General features: G+C 58.7%; 1 protein-coding gene across 3 annotated transcripts in view; it reads right to left on the minus strand.

Annotated features, from left to right (window-relative positions):
- Nucleotides 1-14,318, minus strand: part of LOC133360721 (protein jagged-1-like) — a 31,824-nt gene that overhangs the window by 3,933 nt on the left and 13,573 nt on the right. For 2 of the 3 annotated variants that reach the window (XM_061579512.1, XM_061579518.1), the window contains 16 exons: nt 14,056-14,175; nt 13,008-13,121; nt 11,617-11,730; nt 10,138-10,251; nt 9,359-9,405; nt 8,768-9,007; nt 8,157-8,325; nt 7,710-7,874; nt 5,763-5,876; nt 3,479-3,592; nt 2,598-2,711; nt 1,942-2,064; nt 1,257-1,284; nt 968-1,053; nt 472-585; nt 155-267 (listed from right to left, as the gene is read on the minus strand). In XM_061579512.1, the coding sequence (XP_061435496.1) occupies nt 155-267; nt 472-585; nt 968-1,053; nt 1,257-1,284; nt 1,942-2,064; nt 2,598-2,711; nt 3,479-3,592; nt 5,763-5,876; nt 7,710-7,874; nt 8,157-8,325; nt 8,768-9,007; nt 9,359-9,405; nt 10,138-10,251; nt 11,617-11,730; nt 13,008-13,121; nt 14,056-14,175 (1,889 nt within the window). The remainder of the gene's footprint in view (nt 1-154; nt 268-471; nt 586-967; nt 1,054-1,256; nt 1,285-1,941; nt 2,065-2,597; nt 2,712-3,478; nt 3,593-5,762; nt 5,877-7,709; nt 7,875-8,156; nt 8,326-8,767; nt 9,008-9,358; nt 9,406-10,137; nt 10,252-11,616; nt 11,731-13,007; nt 13,122-14,055; nt 14,176-14,318) is intronic. The other variant, XM_061579528.1, reaches the window with a different exon arrangement.

Genomic DNA, 14,318 nt, shown 5'->3' on the forward strand with positions numbered 1-14,318 from the left:
CATAACCATCACATCCATTAATAGTCACTTAACAATAACCCTCTCATTTTAACCATCCCAATTATACGCGTCCAGCAATGTTCCGTTTAATCCCGCGGCGGCAAAGGCGGCGGCGGCGTAGTCGTTGACCTGGCTCGCTGGTGGACTGACTCACCCTGGTGCAGTTGACGAGCCCACCCGAGCACTCGCACGCGTTGCACTCGTCGTCCCAGCGCGAGCCGTGCGCCCGCAGCCGCCCGTGGTGGAAACACGGCCGCTCGTGCGCGGCTAACGGGGGAGGGGGGGACAAGGGGGGAGACAAGGGGGGAGACACGGGTGAGACCGACGCAGCTGATGCACCGCACGCAGGAGACGCGGGTGACGCGGCGCATGCGCGGACAGGCAGTGAGTTCACGGAGCCACGGTCACCGATAGCCCGGTCACAGGAGGGGGGGGGGGTTATGGGCCCGTGGGCGCCGTCGCGTCGCTCACCTTCCTGGCAGAGGCTGCCTGAGCGGCCGAGGGGACAGATGCAGCGGAACGCGTTGATCTCGTCCATGCACGTGGAGCCAGCGGCGCACGGGCTCGACTGGCACTCGTCGATGTCTGCACGGCACGGGCACAGCGCAGAGTCAAGGCTGGGCGTCATGGGACGGCTTGCCGTGCATCGGGATAGTCACGGAGGCACCACCGGAAGGCAAGCGCATTCATGAGCGCGCAACTCTTACAACCCTCGGTTTGGGGGACATGAGGAGGACCACGATTTGAGTGAACGTCTCAAACACTGCACGGGACGGAAGCGGTCTCGGTTCAAAGACGCCGCGATGGACGGACAGGAGTGGAGAAACGACGTGAGGAGACGTCGGTGAAGGACACGGTCACGGCCCACGGTCAAAAGCCCACGAGTAGAACGGAGAGGAGGATGATGTGCACTGTGGGCTCAGCGTTTCCGCGCGTTACGGGAAAGGCGAAGGCATCGGCCACTCACTGATGCGGCAGTCGGGCCCCGCGAAGCCCGGGGAGCACTCGCAGCGGTACCAATTGTCCCCGTCCACGCACGTGCCGCCGTTGTAGCTGCAGGAGGAGAGCACAGGGGAACAAACTTGTCACGTACCTCGTCGCGCACTGGCGCCAGGTTCTGACTTGGCTCTCGTCAACCCGTGTCACCGCGTGCGCCGCCGCCGCCCAACGACGCCGGGCGCCCCCGAGCTCCGTGGCTCCGTTGCGTTTATTTAAGGAGACAAGAGGAAAAAATGTGTGGCTCACATCCAACTCACCAGGGGTGGGGGTTGCAGTCGTTGGTGTCTTTGGCAGGACGTGGGAGCGAAAGGAGAGGAGAGAGCGGAGAGACATGAATGATTAATATTCCATAACGTAAAGCGTCGGGCACTGCGCGCAACACGACACGGCGGCTAAATGCGGAGCGACTTGGTGGGGCAGAGCGACGGACAAAGGGATCCGGAGGCCTGGAAAACACCAGCCCAGCCACACTGGGCCGGGCTCGCCAACCTCACGCTCATCAAAAACACCACCACCCTAACCCCAACACGAACCCCAATCCAAATCCTAACTCGACCCTAACCCATAACCCCAAATCCCAACACTGACGCTACCCTAACACGTAATCATAACCTCTAATACGAACACGAATTCTACCCTACCCCGAAACCCTAACCCCTCATCCCGAAACGAACCCGACCCTACCCTAATCCCAATGCTAATCCTACCCTAACTATAACCCCTAACCCTAAGCATTTCCTACCCTGACCCCTAAGTTTGACCACAGACAAAACCCCGTCGGTCGTAGTGTGCGGTGTTGGTCATCGGGCGAAGTGTCCGCGCTGGTTGCGCTGCTGTTCGGTGGAGGTGTTGGCGATTGTGGTGGTGGGGGGGGGTCACTGGGGCGGAGTGTCCCTACTGGCTATGTCGGTGTCCCGTGAGTGGTGCGCTGCGGGCCCTCACTGTGCGCACACGTGGGACCCTCCCAGCCGTCGCGGCACACGCAGGTGAAGGAGGACGAGTCGGCGCCCCCCACGCACGTGCCCCCGTTCTGGCACGGGCTCGACGCACAGCTGCTGTTCCTGGCTGAGGGGGGCGGGGGGGCAAGGGGGAGGGGCGCGTCGCGTTTGAGAGACAATCAATGTCTGTGCCTTAATGGAAAAAAGCGTGCGCATGTCGGCAAGCGACTTGCAGGGAAACGGGGGGGGGGGGGGGGGCGACGGGGGTGTGCTGGCGTGGAAGTGAACGTGTGCGGGCGCGAGACTGTACGAGTGGTTGTGTATGCGCATGTGCAGTTACGTGAGAGTGTAACCGTGGGAGTGTGCAGGGTGCGAGTGAGAGAATGCGCGAGTGTGTAAGCGTGTTTGTGTGAGCATGTGCGAGTGTGAGCGTGTGAGTGAGTGTGTGAGCGTGTGTGTGAGTGAGAGTGTGAGCGTGTGAGTCAGTGTGTGAGCGTGTGTGTGTGAGTGTGTAAGCGTGTGTGTGTGTGCGAGTGTGTGAGCATGTGAGTGAGTGAGTGTGTGAGCATGTGAATGAGTGTGTGAGCGTGTGAGTGAGTGCATGAGCGTGTGAGTGTGTGTGTGCGTGTGTGTGAGTGTGCATGTGAACGTGAAACCCACCCACGCTGCAGGTGCTGCCCTCCCACCCCAGGGGGCAGTGGCACACGAACGAGTCCCCGTGGTCGTAGCACGTGCCGCCGTTGTGACACGCGGTCTCATCGCACTGGCTCTCACCTGCCACACACACAGCCGTGTACATTGGTCCACGTGCACACGCAAAGATCCCCCGCTCCGGTCTGCCCCCACAGGCCGGGGGTTGCAGGCTGGAACGGCGCACGAGGAAGTAGTGTGGCCAGCTTCACGCCTTTGTCTCCCCACCATTGACGTGCACACACCGTTCATGTGACCAATTTATAGCTGAGTCGACCTAGTAAAGACCCAGGACCGGTTCAGATATTCACCGCAAATGTTTATCGAGGCTGGTAATCGCAGTGCGCAGACTACTGCTCTATAGCGCACACACACAGCTCCCCCGTATAGCTTTAACAGACTGTTGGGGCAAGTGCTGTTTGCCAGTACCACCTTTGAAGGCCGGCACGGCACACAAGGGGGTGGTTGGCCAGCACCACGCCCGGCAGCCTTTCTCTCCCCATAACCAGTTTAGATATTTGCCACTGTTATTGGTCGTGAGCGGGAATCGAACTCGGGTCTCCGGGTTCATAGCACAGACTCAAGACGCACACGTACACACATCAATCCACACGCACACACACGCGCGCACTCTCATCATCACGACGGAGACCCCCCGTAGGGTTGACGCAGTGAGGCTGGGGTGAACATGAGACATGGGGGAGTCGGCACAACCCCTGGGAAAGGGGGCTGGTACCAGGAAACCCAGCTAGGTGTGGGGGGCAGGATGGGTGAGCTGGGACCAGTGCAGTTTGAACGACGGTCCGGGGGGGGGGGGGCTACAGAGGGAGAAGGGGGGGGAGGTTGCTCACGTGAGTGGCAGGTGCGCCCCTTCCAGCCGTTGCGGCACTGGCACTGGAAGTCGTTGACCAGGTCGCGGCAGCGCCCGCCGTTGTGGCACGGGTTGGGGTGGCAGTCGTTGATGTCTGCCCGAGGGTGGTGGTGGTGGGGGGGGGGAGGGAACGATCATCGGTGATTGCGCTTTGGGATAAAGAGTGGCGGGGGTGTCCCGCGAGAATCGTCACGACGCGAGTGTGCGCTGTGGATGCGTGATTGTAATGTCGTGGGCAAGTGCTTGCGTGTGTGCGTGTGTGTACGTGTGTGTGTGTGTGTACGTGTGTGTGTGTGTACGTGTGTGTGTGTGTGTACGTGTGTGTGTGTGTACGTGTGTGTGTGTGTGTACGTGTGTGTGTGTGTACGTGTGTGTGTGTGTGTGTACGTGTGTGTGTGTGCACGTGTGTGTGTGTGTACGTGTGTGTGTGTGTACGTGTGTGTGTGCGTGTGTGTGTGTACGTGTGTGTGTGTGCACGTGTGTGTGTGTGTACGTGTGTGTGTGCACGTGTGTGTGTGTACGTGTGTGTGTGTACGTGTGTGTGTGTACGTGTGTGTGTGTGTACGTGTGTGTGTGCACGTGTGTGTGTGTACGTGTGCACGTGCGTGTGTGCACGTGTGTGTGTGCACGTGTGTGTGTACGTGTGCACGTGCGTGTGTGCACGTGTGTGTGTGTACGTGTGTGTGTGTGCGTGTGTGTACGTGGTGTGTGGGCGTGTGTGCACGTGTGTGTGTGTACGTGTGGTGTGTGCGTGTGTGTACGTGTGTGTGTACGTGGGTACGTGTGTGTGTGTACGTGTGTTGTGTGCACGTGGTGTGTTGTAGTATGTGTGTGTGTGTAAGTGTGTGTGTGTACGTGTGTGTGTGTACGTGTGTGTGTGTACGTGTGTGTACGTGTGTGTGTGTGTGTACGTGGTGTGTGTGTGTACGTGTGTGTGTGTACGTGTGTGTGTGTACGTGTGTGGTGTACGTGTGTGTGTGTGTGTACGTGTGTGTGTGTACGTGTGGTGTGTACGTGTGTGTACGTGTGTGTGTGTGTGTACGTGTGTGTGTGTGTGTACGTGTGTGTGTGTCCGTGTGTGTGTGTACGTGTGTGTGTGTACGGTGGTGTTGTACGTGTGTGTGTGTGTGTACGTGTGTGGTGTACTGTGTGTGTGTACGTGTGTTGTGTGTACGTTGTGGTGTGTGTATGTGTGTGTGTAGTGTGTACGTGTGTGTGTGTACGTGTGCGTGTGTACGTGTGCACGTGTGTGTGTGTGTACGTGTTGTGTGTTGTGTACGTGTGTGTGTGTACGTGTGCACGTGTGTGTGTGCACGTGTGTGTGTGTGTACGTGTGTGTGTGTGTACGTGTGTGTGTGTACGTGTGCACGTGTGTGTGTGCACGTGTGTGTGTGTGTACGTGTGTGTGTGTACGTGTGTGTGTGTGTGTACGTGTGTACGTGTGTGTGTGTACGTGTGTGTGTGTACGTGTGTGTGTGTGTACGTGTGTGTGTGTACGTGTGTGTGTGTACGTGTGTGTGTGTACGTGTACGTGTGTGTGCGTGTGTGTGTGCACGTGTGTGTGTGTACGTGTGTGTGTGCACGTGTGTGTGTGTACGTGTGTGTGTGTACGTGTGTGTGTGTACGTGTGTGTGTGTACGTGTGTGTGCGTGTGTGTACGTGTGTGTGTGTGCGTGTGTGTACGTGTGTGTGTGCGTGTGTGTGTGTGTACGTGTGTGTGTGCACGTGTGTGTGTGTACGTGTGCACGTGCGTGTGTGCACGTGTGTGTGTGCACGTGTGTGTGTACGTGTGCACGTGCGTGTGTGCACGTGTGTGTGTGTACGTGTGTGTGTGTGCGTGTGTGTACGTGTGTGTGTGTGCGTGTGTGCACGTGTGTGTGTGTACGTGTGTGTGTGTGCGTGTGTGTACGTGTGTGTGTGTACGTGTGTGTACGTGTGTGTGTGTACGTGTGTGTGTGTACGTGTGCGTGTGTGTACGTGTGTGTGTGTACGTGTGTGTGTGTACGTGCGTGTGTGTACGTGTGTGTGTGTACGTGTGTGTGTGCGCGCGTGTGTGATGTGTGTGCACGTGTGTGTGTGCACGTGTGTGTGTGCACGTTTGTATGTGTGCGCGTGCGTATTCGTGTACCGTGGCGGCCTTCATAGGTGCTCGCTGACATCTCTTTCCAAACAGCCTGTTAAAGGCTATGCGGTGGATCTTTGGAGTGTGTGTGTATGTACGTATGTTTTCTTTGTGTACGTGTATGCGCGCGCGTGCCACGCACCGGTCTGACAGAGGTCGCCCTCCCAGCCCTCGGGACACACGCACTGGAAGGCGCTCACGCCGTCGATGCACGTGCCCCCGTTGTGGCACGGGTTGAGCTGGCAGTCGTTGATGTCTGCGCAGGGTCACGGGCGAGAGAACCGGGGGGGGCGCCATCACACTCTCAGCGTCGTCAACGCGATCGTCATTCAGTGGATGGACAACTTCTACCCGTGCCTTGCTGTCTTCCCATCTTCTCTATCTCCTTCGCTCTCCAGCTCTGTCCTTCCTTTGCCGTGTCCCCCACGACACCGTCTCTCCACCTCTCCCTTGTCCCATCTCTGAGTCTTATTCCCCAGATCCTCACCTCGTGTGACTAAACAACTTCAGCCTGGTTCTAGCCTTCCGTGCGTTGCTCCTTCCCCTACCACGCACCCACGTGTGTGTGTTCTCCATCCGTGGCGTGGTGCTGGCCACCCACCCGCTTGTTTACCGTGCTGGCCTTCACAGGTGCTCGCTATCAGCACTTGCCCAAACAGCCTGCTAAAGTTATAAGGAGCTCATTGTCTTTGTCCCCATCCGTACACTCAGCCAGGTCTCGTTTTCACATCTGCCACCACCGCGCTTCTATGAAATTAAACGTCTGCAGAGCACGATCCAAGAACGCGTGGCTATAAGAGCACGTGCTCGTGCCAAGCGGAACCCCACGATGCGTGTCAAGGGCAAACAACGTTTTCAATCGGCGAACATTTCCAGCTGCGATGTACGGACGGGAATCCGGGACGCCGGCGAACACGGAGCAAGGAGGCCACGAGGTGGGGCAGACGGGGTACGGAGACAGCGCGCTTGGAACAGCGCCGAGAGTCAGAAGCACCGAACACGAATGATGGAAACAACTCGGAAAAACCCCCCGTTGGCCGCCGAGTGGGTTTGGCCGAGAGGGACGAAGGGCCGTCAGGGACGAAGGGCCGACGGGCGAGACTGGCGACGGGAATGGCAGCCAAGCGAGACAATGCGACTGAGAAAATGACCAGGGCAGAGGTGAAGCGATGAGATGAGTTCGGAAGCGAGACGGATCGCGGTGTCCGCAGGACCGTGAGAGATATAGAAGCGTGGAGAGACCACGAACGAGGACGATGGTTTAAAAAAAAATCGGAAAGAAAAGTCGTCACCTCGTGTCCGTCCTGATCGGGCGGGAATGCGAGAGCGGAAGAGAAAGCGGAGAGGGGTTTACGGCGCGGCCACCGGACGTCGGGATTCACGTTCACGCACGCGAATACAACAGCAGTGGAGAGAGCATGTCCGCACATCCACACACGTCCACACAACCACACGTCCACAGATCCACACGTCCACACAACCACACGTCCACACAACCACACGTCCACACAACCACACAACCACACGTCCACACAACCACACGTCCACACAACCACACGTCCACACAACCACACGTCCACACGTCCGCCGAGCCGAGTGGCTCCGGTCAATGTCGCGATGCGTGAGCGGTGCCCCGTGTCGCTGGTCCCACGTGAAACACTGCAGCCACTAGAGGCGCTGTCGCCTCACCGCAACGTCAACAGAATTCGAGGTTCTCGATTCGAAGCGCGACCCCAAAGTGGGACGAGTGATCGACCCCCGCGAAGGAGAGTGGACTCGGGTGGGCCAAAGGGACATTGGTTGGTGAACCGGCCCTGATCAGCATCATCAGCAATCATAATAATTAAAGTTTATAAAGCCCTCTTAAACAATGCAGGATCATCAGCGGGCCAAAGGGACATTGGTTGGCGCACAGGCCCTGATCAGCATCATCAGCAATAATAATAATGAAAGTTGATAAAGCGCCCTTAAACAATGCAGGATCATCAGCAACCGTAGCAACAGTATCACCAATCATCAGCACCCCACTTGCACCCGGTCCTGGGGGGGCATTGTTGTTGTCGTTGCCGTCGTTGTGGAGGCCACTCACTCTGGTGGCAGTAGGTGCCGGTGAAGCCCTGCAGGCAGGAGCAGCTGAAGCGGCCCCCCGGGAGACTCGCGCAGCGCCCGTGGGGGCCGCACACCCCCGAAGACACGAAGCGCACGCCCCCCGCCGTCGTGTTGGAGGCCACGGCCACCGTGCAACTGTCAATCACTTGGTGGGGGCGGGGTGGGGGGGGGGTGGACCACATGGGGGGGGGGGGGTGGCGTCGTCAGGACCGATGATGTTTTTACTTGGAACCTGCAACCTATATTGGGATGTCTGATTATGTTATTGGTAATATGGTGGTAATAATGGTGGGGTTGGTGGTGATGATGGGACTGGTGGTGATGGCGGTGATGGTGGGGCTGATGGGGCTGGTGGTGATGATGGGGCTGGAGGTAATGGTGATTACAATGGAGCTAATGGTGATGCGGGGGGATGATGACACCGTACCCTGGCAGGGAGCCGTGTGGCAGTGGTCGCGCAGCTTGGAGCAATCCGCACCCTCGTGGTCCTCTCCGCACGAGCACTCGAATCCGGTGCCAGTCGCGGTGCAAGTCCCCCCGTTCCGGCACGGAGCCGATGAGCAGGGGTCGCCCCCCGTGGACACCCCCACGGCATTCTGGGAGAAACGCGTGCACACGCGTGGTCATTGCGGGAGTCCGATTCCCAACCACGGCTAACGTCAGTGGCGAGTGATACACGAACTCATCCTGGACCCCTCCCAACCCCATCCGCCTTTTCCTTCACTGACCAAGGTGGTGAAGTATGGTCACATTTCCCCTATTACTGGCATGGCGTGGTGAGGCATTCGTCCAGCAGTGGATTGAGAAAGGGGCTGTGTGTTCCTGTCACAGTGACTGCAGTGAATGCGCGGCAGGCAGTGCGTGGCGGGAATACAGAAGTTCGAGAGCGCTTTCCCCTCTTCGCACTCACTCCGCACTCACTCCGCACTCACTCCGCACTCACTCCGCACCCACTCCGCACTCACTCCGCACCAACTCTGCACTAAACCGAGCGAGACCCCAGGTACAAAGCAGCAGCAGCAGCGGTAACCCCATCACCTGGCAGCGGTCTCCAGCGAACCCCGGGGGGCAGTCGCAGCGGGAGGTCCCCCCGGTTTCGGACACACAGCGGCCCCCGTGGAAACACGCGCTAGAGGGGCACGGCTCGGGCCCCCCGGGAGATAACGGGCCCCCTGCGGCTCCGGTCTCACCCGAAGCCACTACGCCCCCCGGTCCGACTTGGCAGAGAGGCCCGGAGAATCCCGGGCGACACTCGCAGCGGTAGCCGTTCACCAGGTCCTGCGGGCAGAGACCGCGTGAGCTCCGAGTCCCACCGACCAATCAGAACCCGTGGCCAGAATTGCGAATTATAGACGAAGAGAGACGCGGTGCGAGAGATAGGGACAGACATAGCGAGACACAGAGAGATGGATACAAAGCATGCCATGGAGAGAGACGCAAAGACAGATGTGGACAAATGCAGCCAAATGCAGACACAAAGACAGAGGCAAATATAACTTTGGGGATCTCTAAATAAGAGGGGGGGGGGGCTGTGGGCGTCGGGAGTCGAGACGGCACAGGAGGGGAGATTCCGGTGATGGTGATGGGGGGCAGGCGGGGTTGTAGAGAGGGGGGGGGGTGCGGCCGTACCGTGCAGGAGCCACCGTTCCGGCACTGCCCGACGCAGTCGTCGATGTCTGGAGGGGAGAAACGGGAGGGCAACGATCAGCGACCTCGTCCCACCCCGACAACAAAAACCAACCGGACGACGAAATTCGCACCGCGGGCCGCCAGAGGCCTCGTCGGAGTGGAGGGGCGCATGAGCCGTGGGCGGGAGCGCCGATGCGTGGATTTACCTGGAACAAAATCTACGGCTACGCTCACTCTGCGCGCGTGGAACTATGCGGATAAGACGCGGATGAACCCTGAGAATAGCGGAGCCCACGGAACCGAACGGATCATACGAGAGAACACGACTTGTACAAACAAGGCAGTGAAAACGAGACATTGCAAAAACGAGTCAAATCGTCGATCGACTTGTAACTCAGGATCGTGACTATGCATATCATACTTTGGGGGGGCAGTGTGGGGGACTTATTACTCGTGGTGTTGGTTAGAGTGCAGGCAGATTGGTTGGACACACAGGGCGCCTATGGTTCCGTTGGTTAGGTGCAAGGTAATGGGTTAGGGTCCAGTGGGTGAGCAGACGAGCGAATGAGTGACTGGACAGTTGGATGAGAGGATGGGTGACGTGGTGAGACTGGGCGAGTGAGTGGATGGGTTTGCGGGTGCGAAGAGATCGGCACGCCGTGGCGAAGTGGCAGCGGATTGTGTTGACTGGATGAGGATGCAGGGCGAATCGACGGGACACGTGGTGGTCGTGATGGGTTGTGGGCCACAGGGGCCGGGCATGCAGTGCGGGCACTGACTGGTGTCACAGTCGTGCCCTGTCCAGCCGGGGAGGCAGTCGCAGTAGTATCCGCCAATGAGGTTGCGGCAGGAGTGAGCATTCACACAGGGGCTGCGTTCACACTCGTTAGCGTCTGCACACGCGGCCATGCACACACGTTTGCACGCACACGCACATGCACGGACACACACACATGCACACACATGCACGGACACACGTGGGTTAGTGGGGCCTGAGCACATGCACTGCTCACCCACGCGCTCACTCGCCCACCCACCAACTCTACTAATAAATCATTCACTCACTCACCCACCAGCTCAACTTCCCAATCATTCACCCATCCAGCCACCCAAAACCCCACCACTCACCGACACTCACCTACTCATTCACTCGTCCAGCCACTCAATCAATCACCTACCCATCCACCCACCCAATCACCCACTCCAACTGAGACACCATGGCATACGTTGCTGATCAAGCACAGACGCACCTGCTGCGCCACACGCACGACACAACTCGCAGGCCACGCATTCGCGAGAATTCCGTGGGTGTCCCGCAAAAGGAGAGACTGGCTCCTCACCCGAGGAATGTGGAATTTCAACCCGACGAGGAGGATCACATTGCTTTTATTCCAGAAAACCGTCACTCTGAAGAGACGGGTTTCTGCTATAAAGAAGGACCATTGCCCGAAACGTCTCGTATTTATTATTGTGAATGTATGAGGTCAGCGCAGCGTTTATGACGAATGCGTTTTTTGTCTCTACGGAGGCGCCGCGCATCCGCCACGCCTGCTGCGGGAAGTAGGGGGGGCATGGGGAAGATAGGTGAGACAAAGGCGGGGGTAAGAAGCTGGGGGGGGGGTGGAGGGGTTACCCCCCAGCGTGGATTCCTCGACTCCACCAAACCGCCCCCTAGGGGGTGGCAACGGCAGACACAGAAGGGGTCACGGAACAGCAACAGGGGGGGCGGCACGAAGCGCGTGGCCCCGCATAACTGCGCGTCCCTGCGGGGCCCGAGCGGCCGTTCCCACGTGGTTATTTTTGGGGCCACCGGTGGCGGCCGCGCTCCGATGGAAATAGGGGCTGGAAAGCGGAGCCACGGCCGCAGTGAAATTACCCGCGAGCGCGACCACAAATCACGGGCGCCGTGTGTCCACAGCGAGACATCGCGGCGCGATCAACGCTCCCGGCCACGGCAGCGGAGGAGGGTGGTCGATGGGCGCGGTGGTGACAATTGTGGCCGATGGTTGGTGGTGGTGGTGTTCGTGATTGGTCCCCTCGCCCATGTAACCACAAACGAACAACCCGACCCACACAACTTACCAACGTGCCCACGCGATGACCAACAAATGTACCCACTGACTCCCACCAATTCACAAACTCGCCCACCCACGGACTCACAAACGCACCAAAACCCACCCACTAACCCGATCATCCCCATCACACCCTCCCCCCACCAACCCCCAACAACGGCAGCAGCCCCTGCCCCCGTCGCTTACCGAGCTGGCACGTGCGGCCCCGCCACTGCGGGAGGCACAGGCACTCGAATCCGCCCACGAGGTCGCGGCACGTGGCGCCGCGTCCGCACGGGTTCGGCGAGCAGTCATCCACGTCTGGGAAGGAGACACGTGGCGAGAGGACGCAAAGTGAGTGGAGTACACGGGGGTGTCGGGCACCATGGCGCAGTCACCTGCGGCTCACCTCACTCACCCGACTCCTCTCACCCAACACCCTCTCACCTACCTGCAGGCTCAAGCTCACCTGGCACCCCTCACCAAGCCCCCTGCATTATTCATCGACGTTTCATCGCTCAGCAGCGCAGGTAAAATGCTGCACCCCCCCCCCCCTCGTTAACCTGATCCCCTCCGCTATCCTTTTTGGAGGGATGGATGGGGGAGGGGGCAGGGGGATCAGCGGCACCTGGAGGCAGATGGGGGCCACGGGCCCAGAGGCGGCACCACGGGCTCTGTCCTCATCACTCAGGCGCCTCTAAAACATTCATGTCGCCACCGTGTAACAGCCCATGTCTGGCAGCTAATTAGTGCGATATGGGCGTGGGGGGGGGCAGTGGGGGAGAAGGGGGGGCAGTGGGGGTGAAGGGAGGGGGGTCGTTGAGGAAGGTGGGGGCGCAGTGAGGGGGGGTCGAGGCGCGGGGCTGCATCCGAACTCTGTAATTTCAGACGTGAGCGGCTATGAAAACGTGTTGTGCGTAGAGACGGGGGGGGGGGGGGGGGTGAGGGGAGGATGATGGGGAGGGGTGGAGGGGGTGTTGGGTAAACTCTGGTCGCGGCGGAGACGAGATGAGGCTTAATGAGTCGATAATTCCCTGGCAGGTGCAGCGGGCGGGGGGGGGGGGATCCCAACACCCCGCCAGCGAGGGAGGCGGGGTGACTAAGGGGAGTGGGGGGGGTGACTTGTTGCTTTGTAATCGCGGGTGAGTGAGCTCCACAGGTGAGTGGGTGACGGAGTGAGTGAGCACAGAATATGGGGGGGGGGGTGAGTTTGAGTGGGTAAGTGGGTGAGTGAGCATGTGAGTGAAGTGAGTGAGTGTGAGCGAGTGGGTGGATTAGTTAGGGTGTGAGTGAGTGGGAGTGGGTGAGTGAGTGAGCGTATGAGTGAGTTCGGCGTGAGCGTGTGAGTGAAGTGAGTGTGAGCGAGTGGGTGGATTAGTTAGCGTGTGAGTGAAGTGAGTGAGTGCGAGTGGGGTGAGCGAGCGTGTGAGTGCGGCGAGTGCGGCGTGAGCGTGTGAGTGAGTGAGTGTGAGCGAGTGGGTGAGTGAGTGATTGAGTGAGTGATTGAGCGAGTGGGTGAGTGAGTGATTGAGTGAGTGATTGAGCGAGTGAGCGTGTGAGTGATTGAGTGAGTGCGGTGAGTGAGGTGGCGTCCTCACTGTCGGCGCAAGTGGCTCCGCTCCACCCAGGCCCGCACTGACACTCGAATCCGTGCGGCGTCTCCACGCACGTGGCCCCGGGCGCGCAGGGCCCCGAGAGGCAGGCATGCTCCGCTGCAACAGCAACAACAGCAACGGCCGGTGACCACTAAGCGGCGGTGACGTCAACACGGCATTCGTGCCAGGCTAGGTGCACTTGGAGTGTGGAATTCTCGCTTCTGGAAGGAGGGCGTCACGGGACAGACCCGGCTGGTTGCTGTGCGTTAACTGTTTGCACACGCGGCTAGTTGGGTTACAATCCAGCAGTCATCATCATCGGCCAGACGAGTGCGATGAGTTGTCACTCACTCGCTCGGTCACCCACCCTCCCACTCACTCGCTCACTCACATCCTCACTGACGAACTTGTTCACTTATCCACCCACCCACTAACTCAGGTGCACTCCACACTCGCCGGCAACTGCTTTGTCTACATCTGAGCAAGCAGTTGCGCTATGATGAAATTATGCAGCTCGGTCTGGATTGTAACGACCCATGCATAAAATGTGCACGTGGTGAAACTCATTGCTAAATGCTCGCAACGGGTTGCAGAGACCTCCACATATAAGCGCCGTCATTGCGAGCCCAGGAGTTGTGAAACTAATCGCTCAGGTGAGGACCCAGCTGAACGATCAACCATCAATCCCTCCACGAGTCTCCCTCACAAGAGAAACCCATCATCTCATCTCACCTGGCTCTGTATTATTACATAAAGGCGACTTCTGACGGACTGACTGGCGGCTTTATTTGCCAATCGATGGAATGACTGATTGAGTGCTTCATGGAATTGATCAAGTTATCGATTCATCGACAGTTTGGCAGCTTAACTGATAGATTTAGCGATTGGTGGAACGACGTTTAATTAAATTTCCGGGAATTTAGCCGACCCGTTGAATGGCAGGCTGCTGACCTGGATGATGGACCAGTTTAACGATTTAGTTACTGATTAATTTCTTGATCAGTTGACTGATTGCTGCAGCATCGACAAGATTGATCAGTTGACGTCTCACCGATCTCGCAGTTGCGGCCCGACCACCCCTCGGGACAGACGCACTCGAACTCGTCCGGCTCGGGGTTGATGCAGGTCCCCCCGTTGAGGCAGGGCGAGTGCGTCCCGCAGTAGTTGAGGTCTGCGTTTGAGATGGGGGTTAAGGGTCAGGGAGGTCCGGCCGTTTGACCGTGCACACAACAATCAAGATCCCCCCTCTAGCCTATAACAGGCTGCTGATGGCAAGTGGTCTTCACGAGCACCTATGAAGAAGGTGGGTGGACA

The sequence above is a fragment of the Lethenteron reissneri genome, chromosome 8 (genome assembly GCF_015708825.2).
Source record: "Lethenteron reissneri isolate LAM-NWPU_2019-01 chromosome 8, ASM1570882v1, whole genome shotgun sequence".
In the NCBI taxonomy this organism is placed as follows: domain Eukaryota; kingdom Metazoa; phylum Chordata; class Hyperoartia; order Petromyzontiformes; family Petromyzontidae; genus Lethenteron; species Lethenteron reissneri.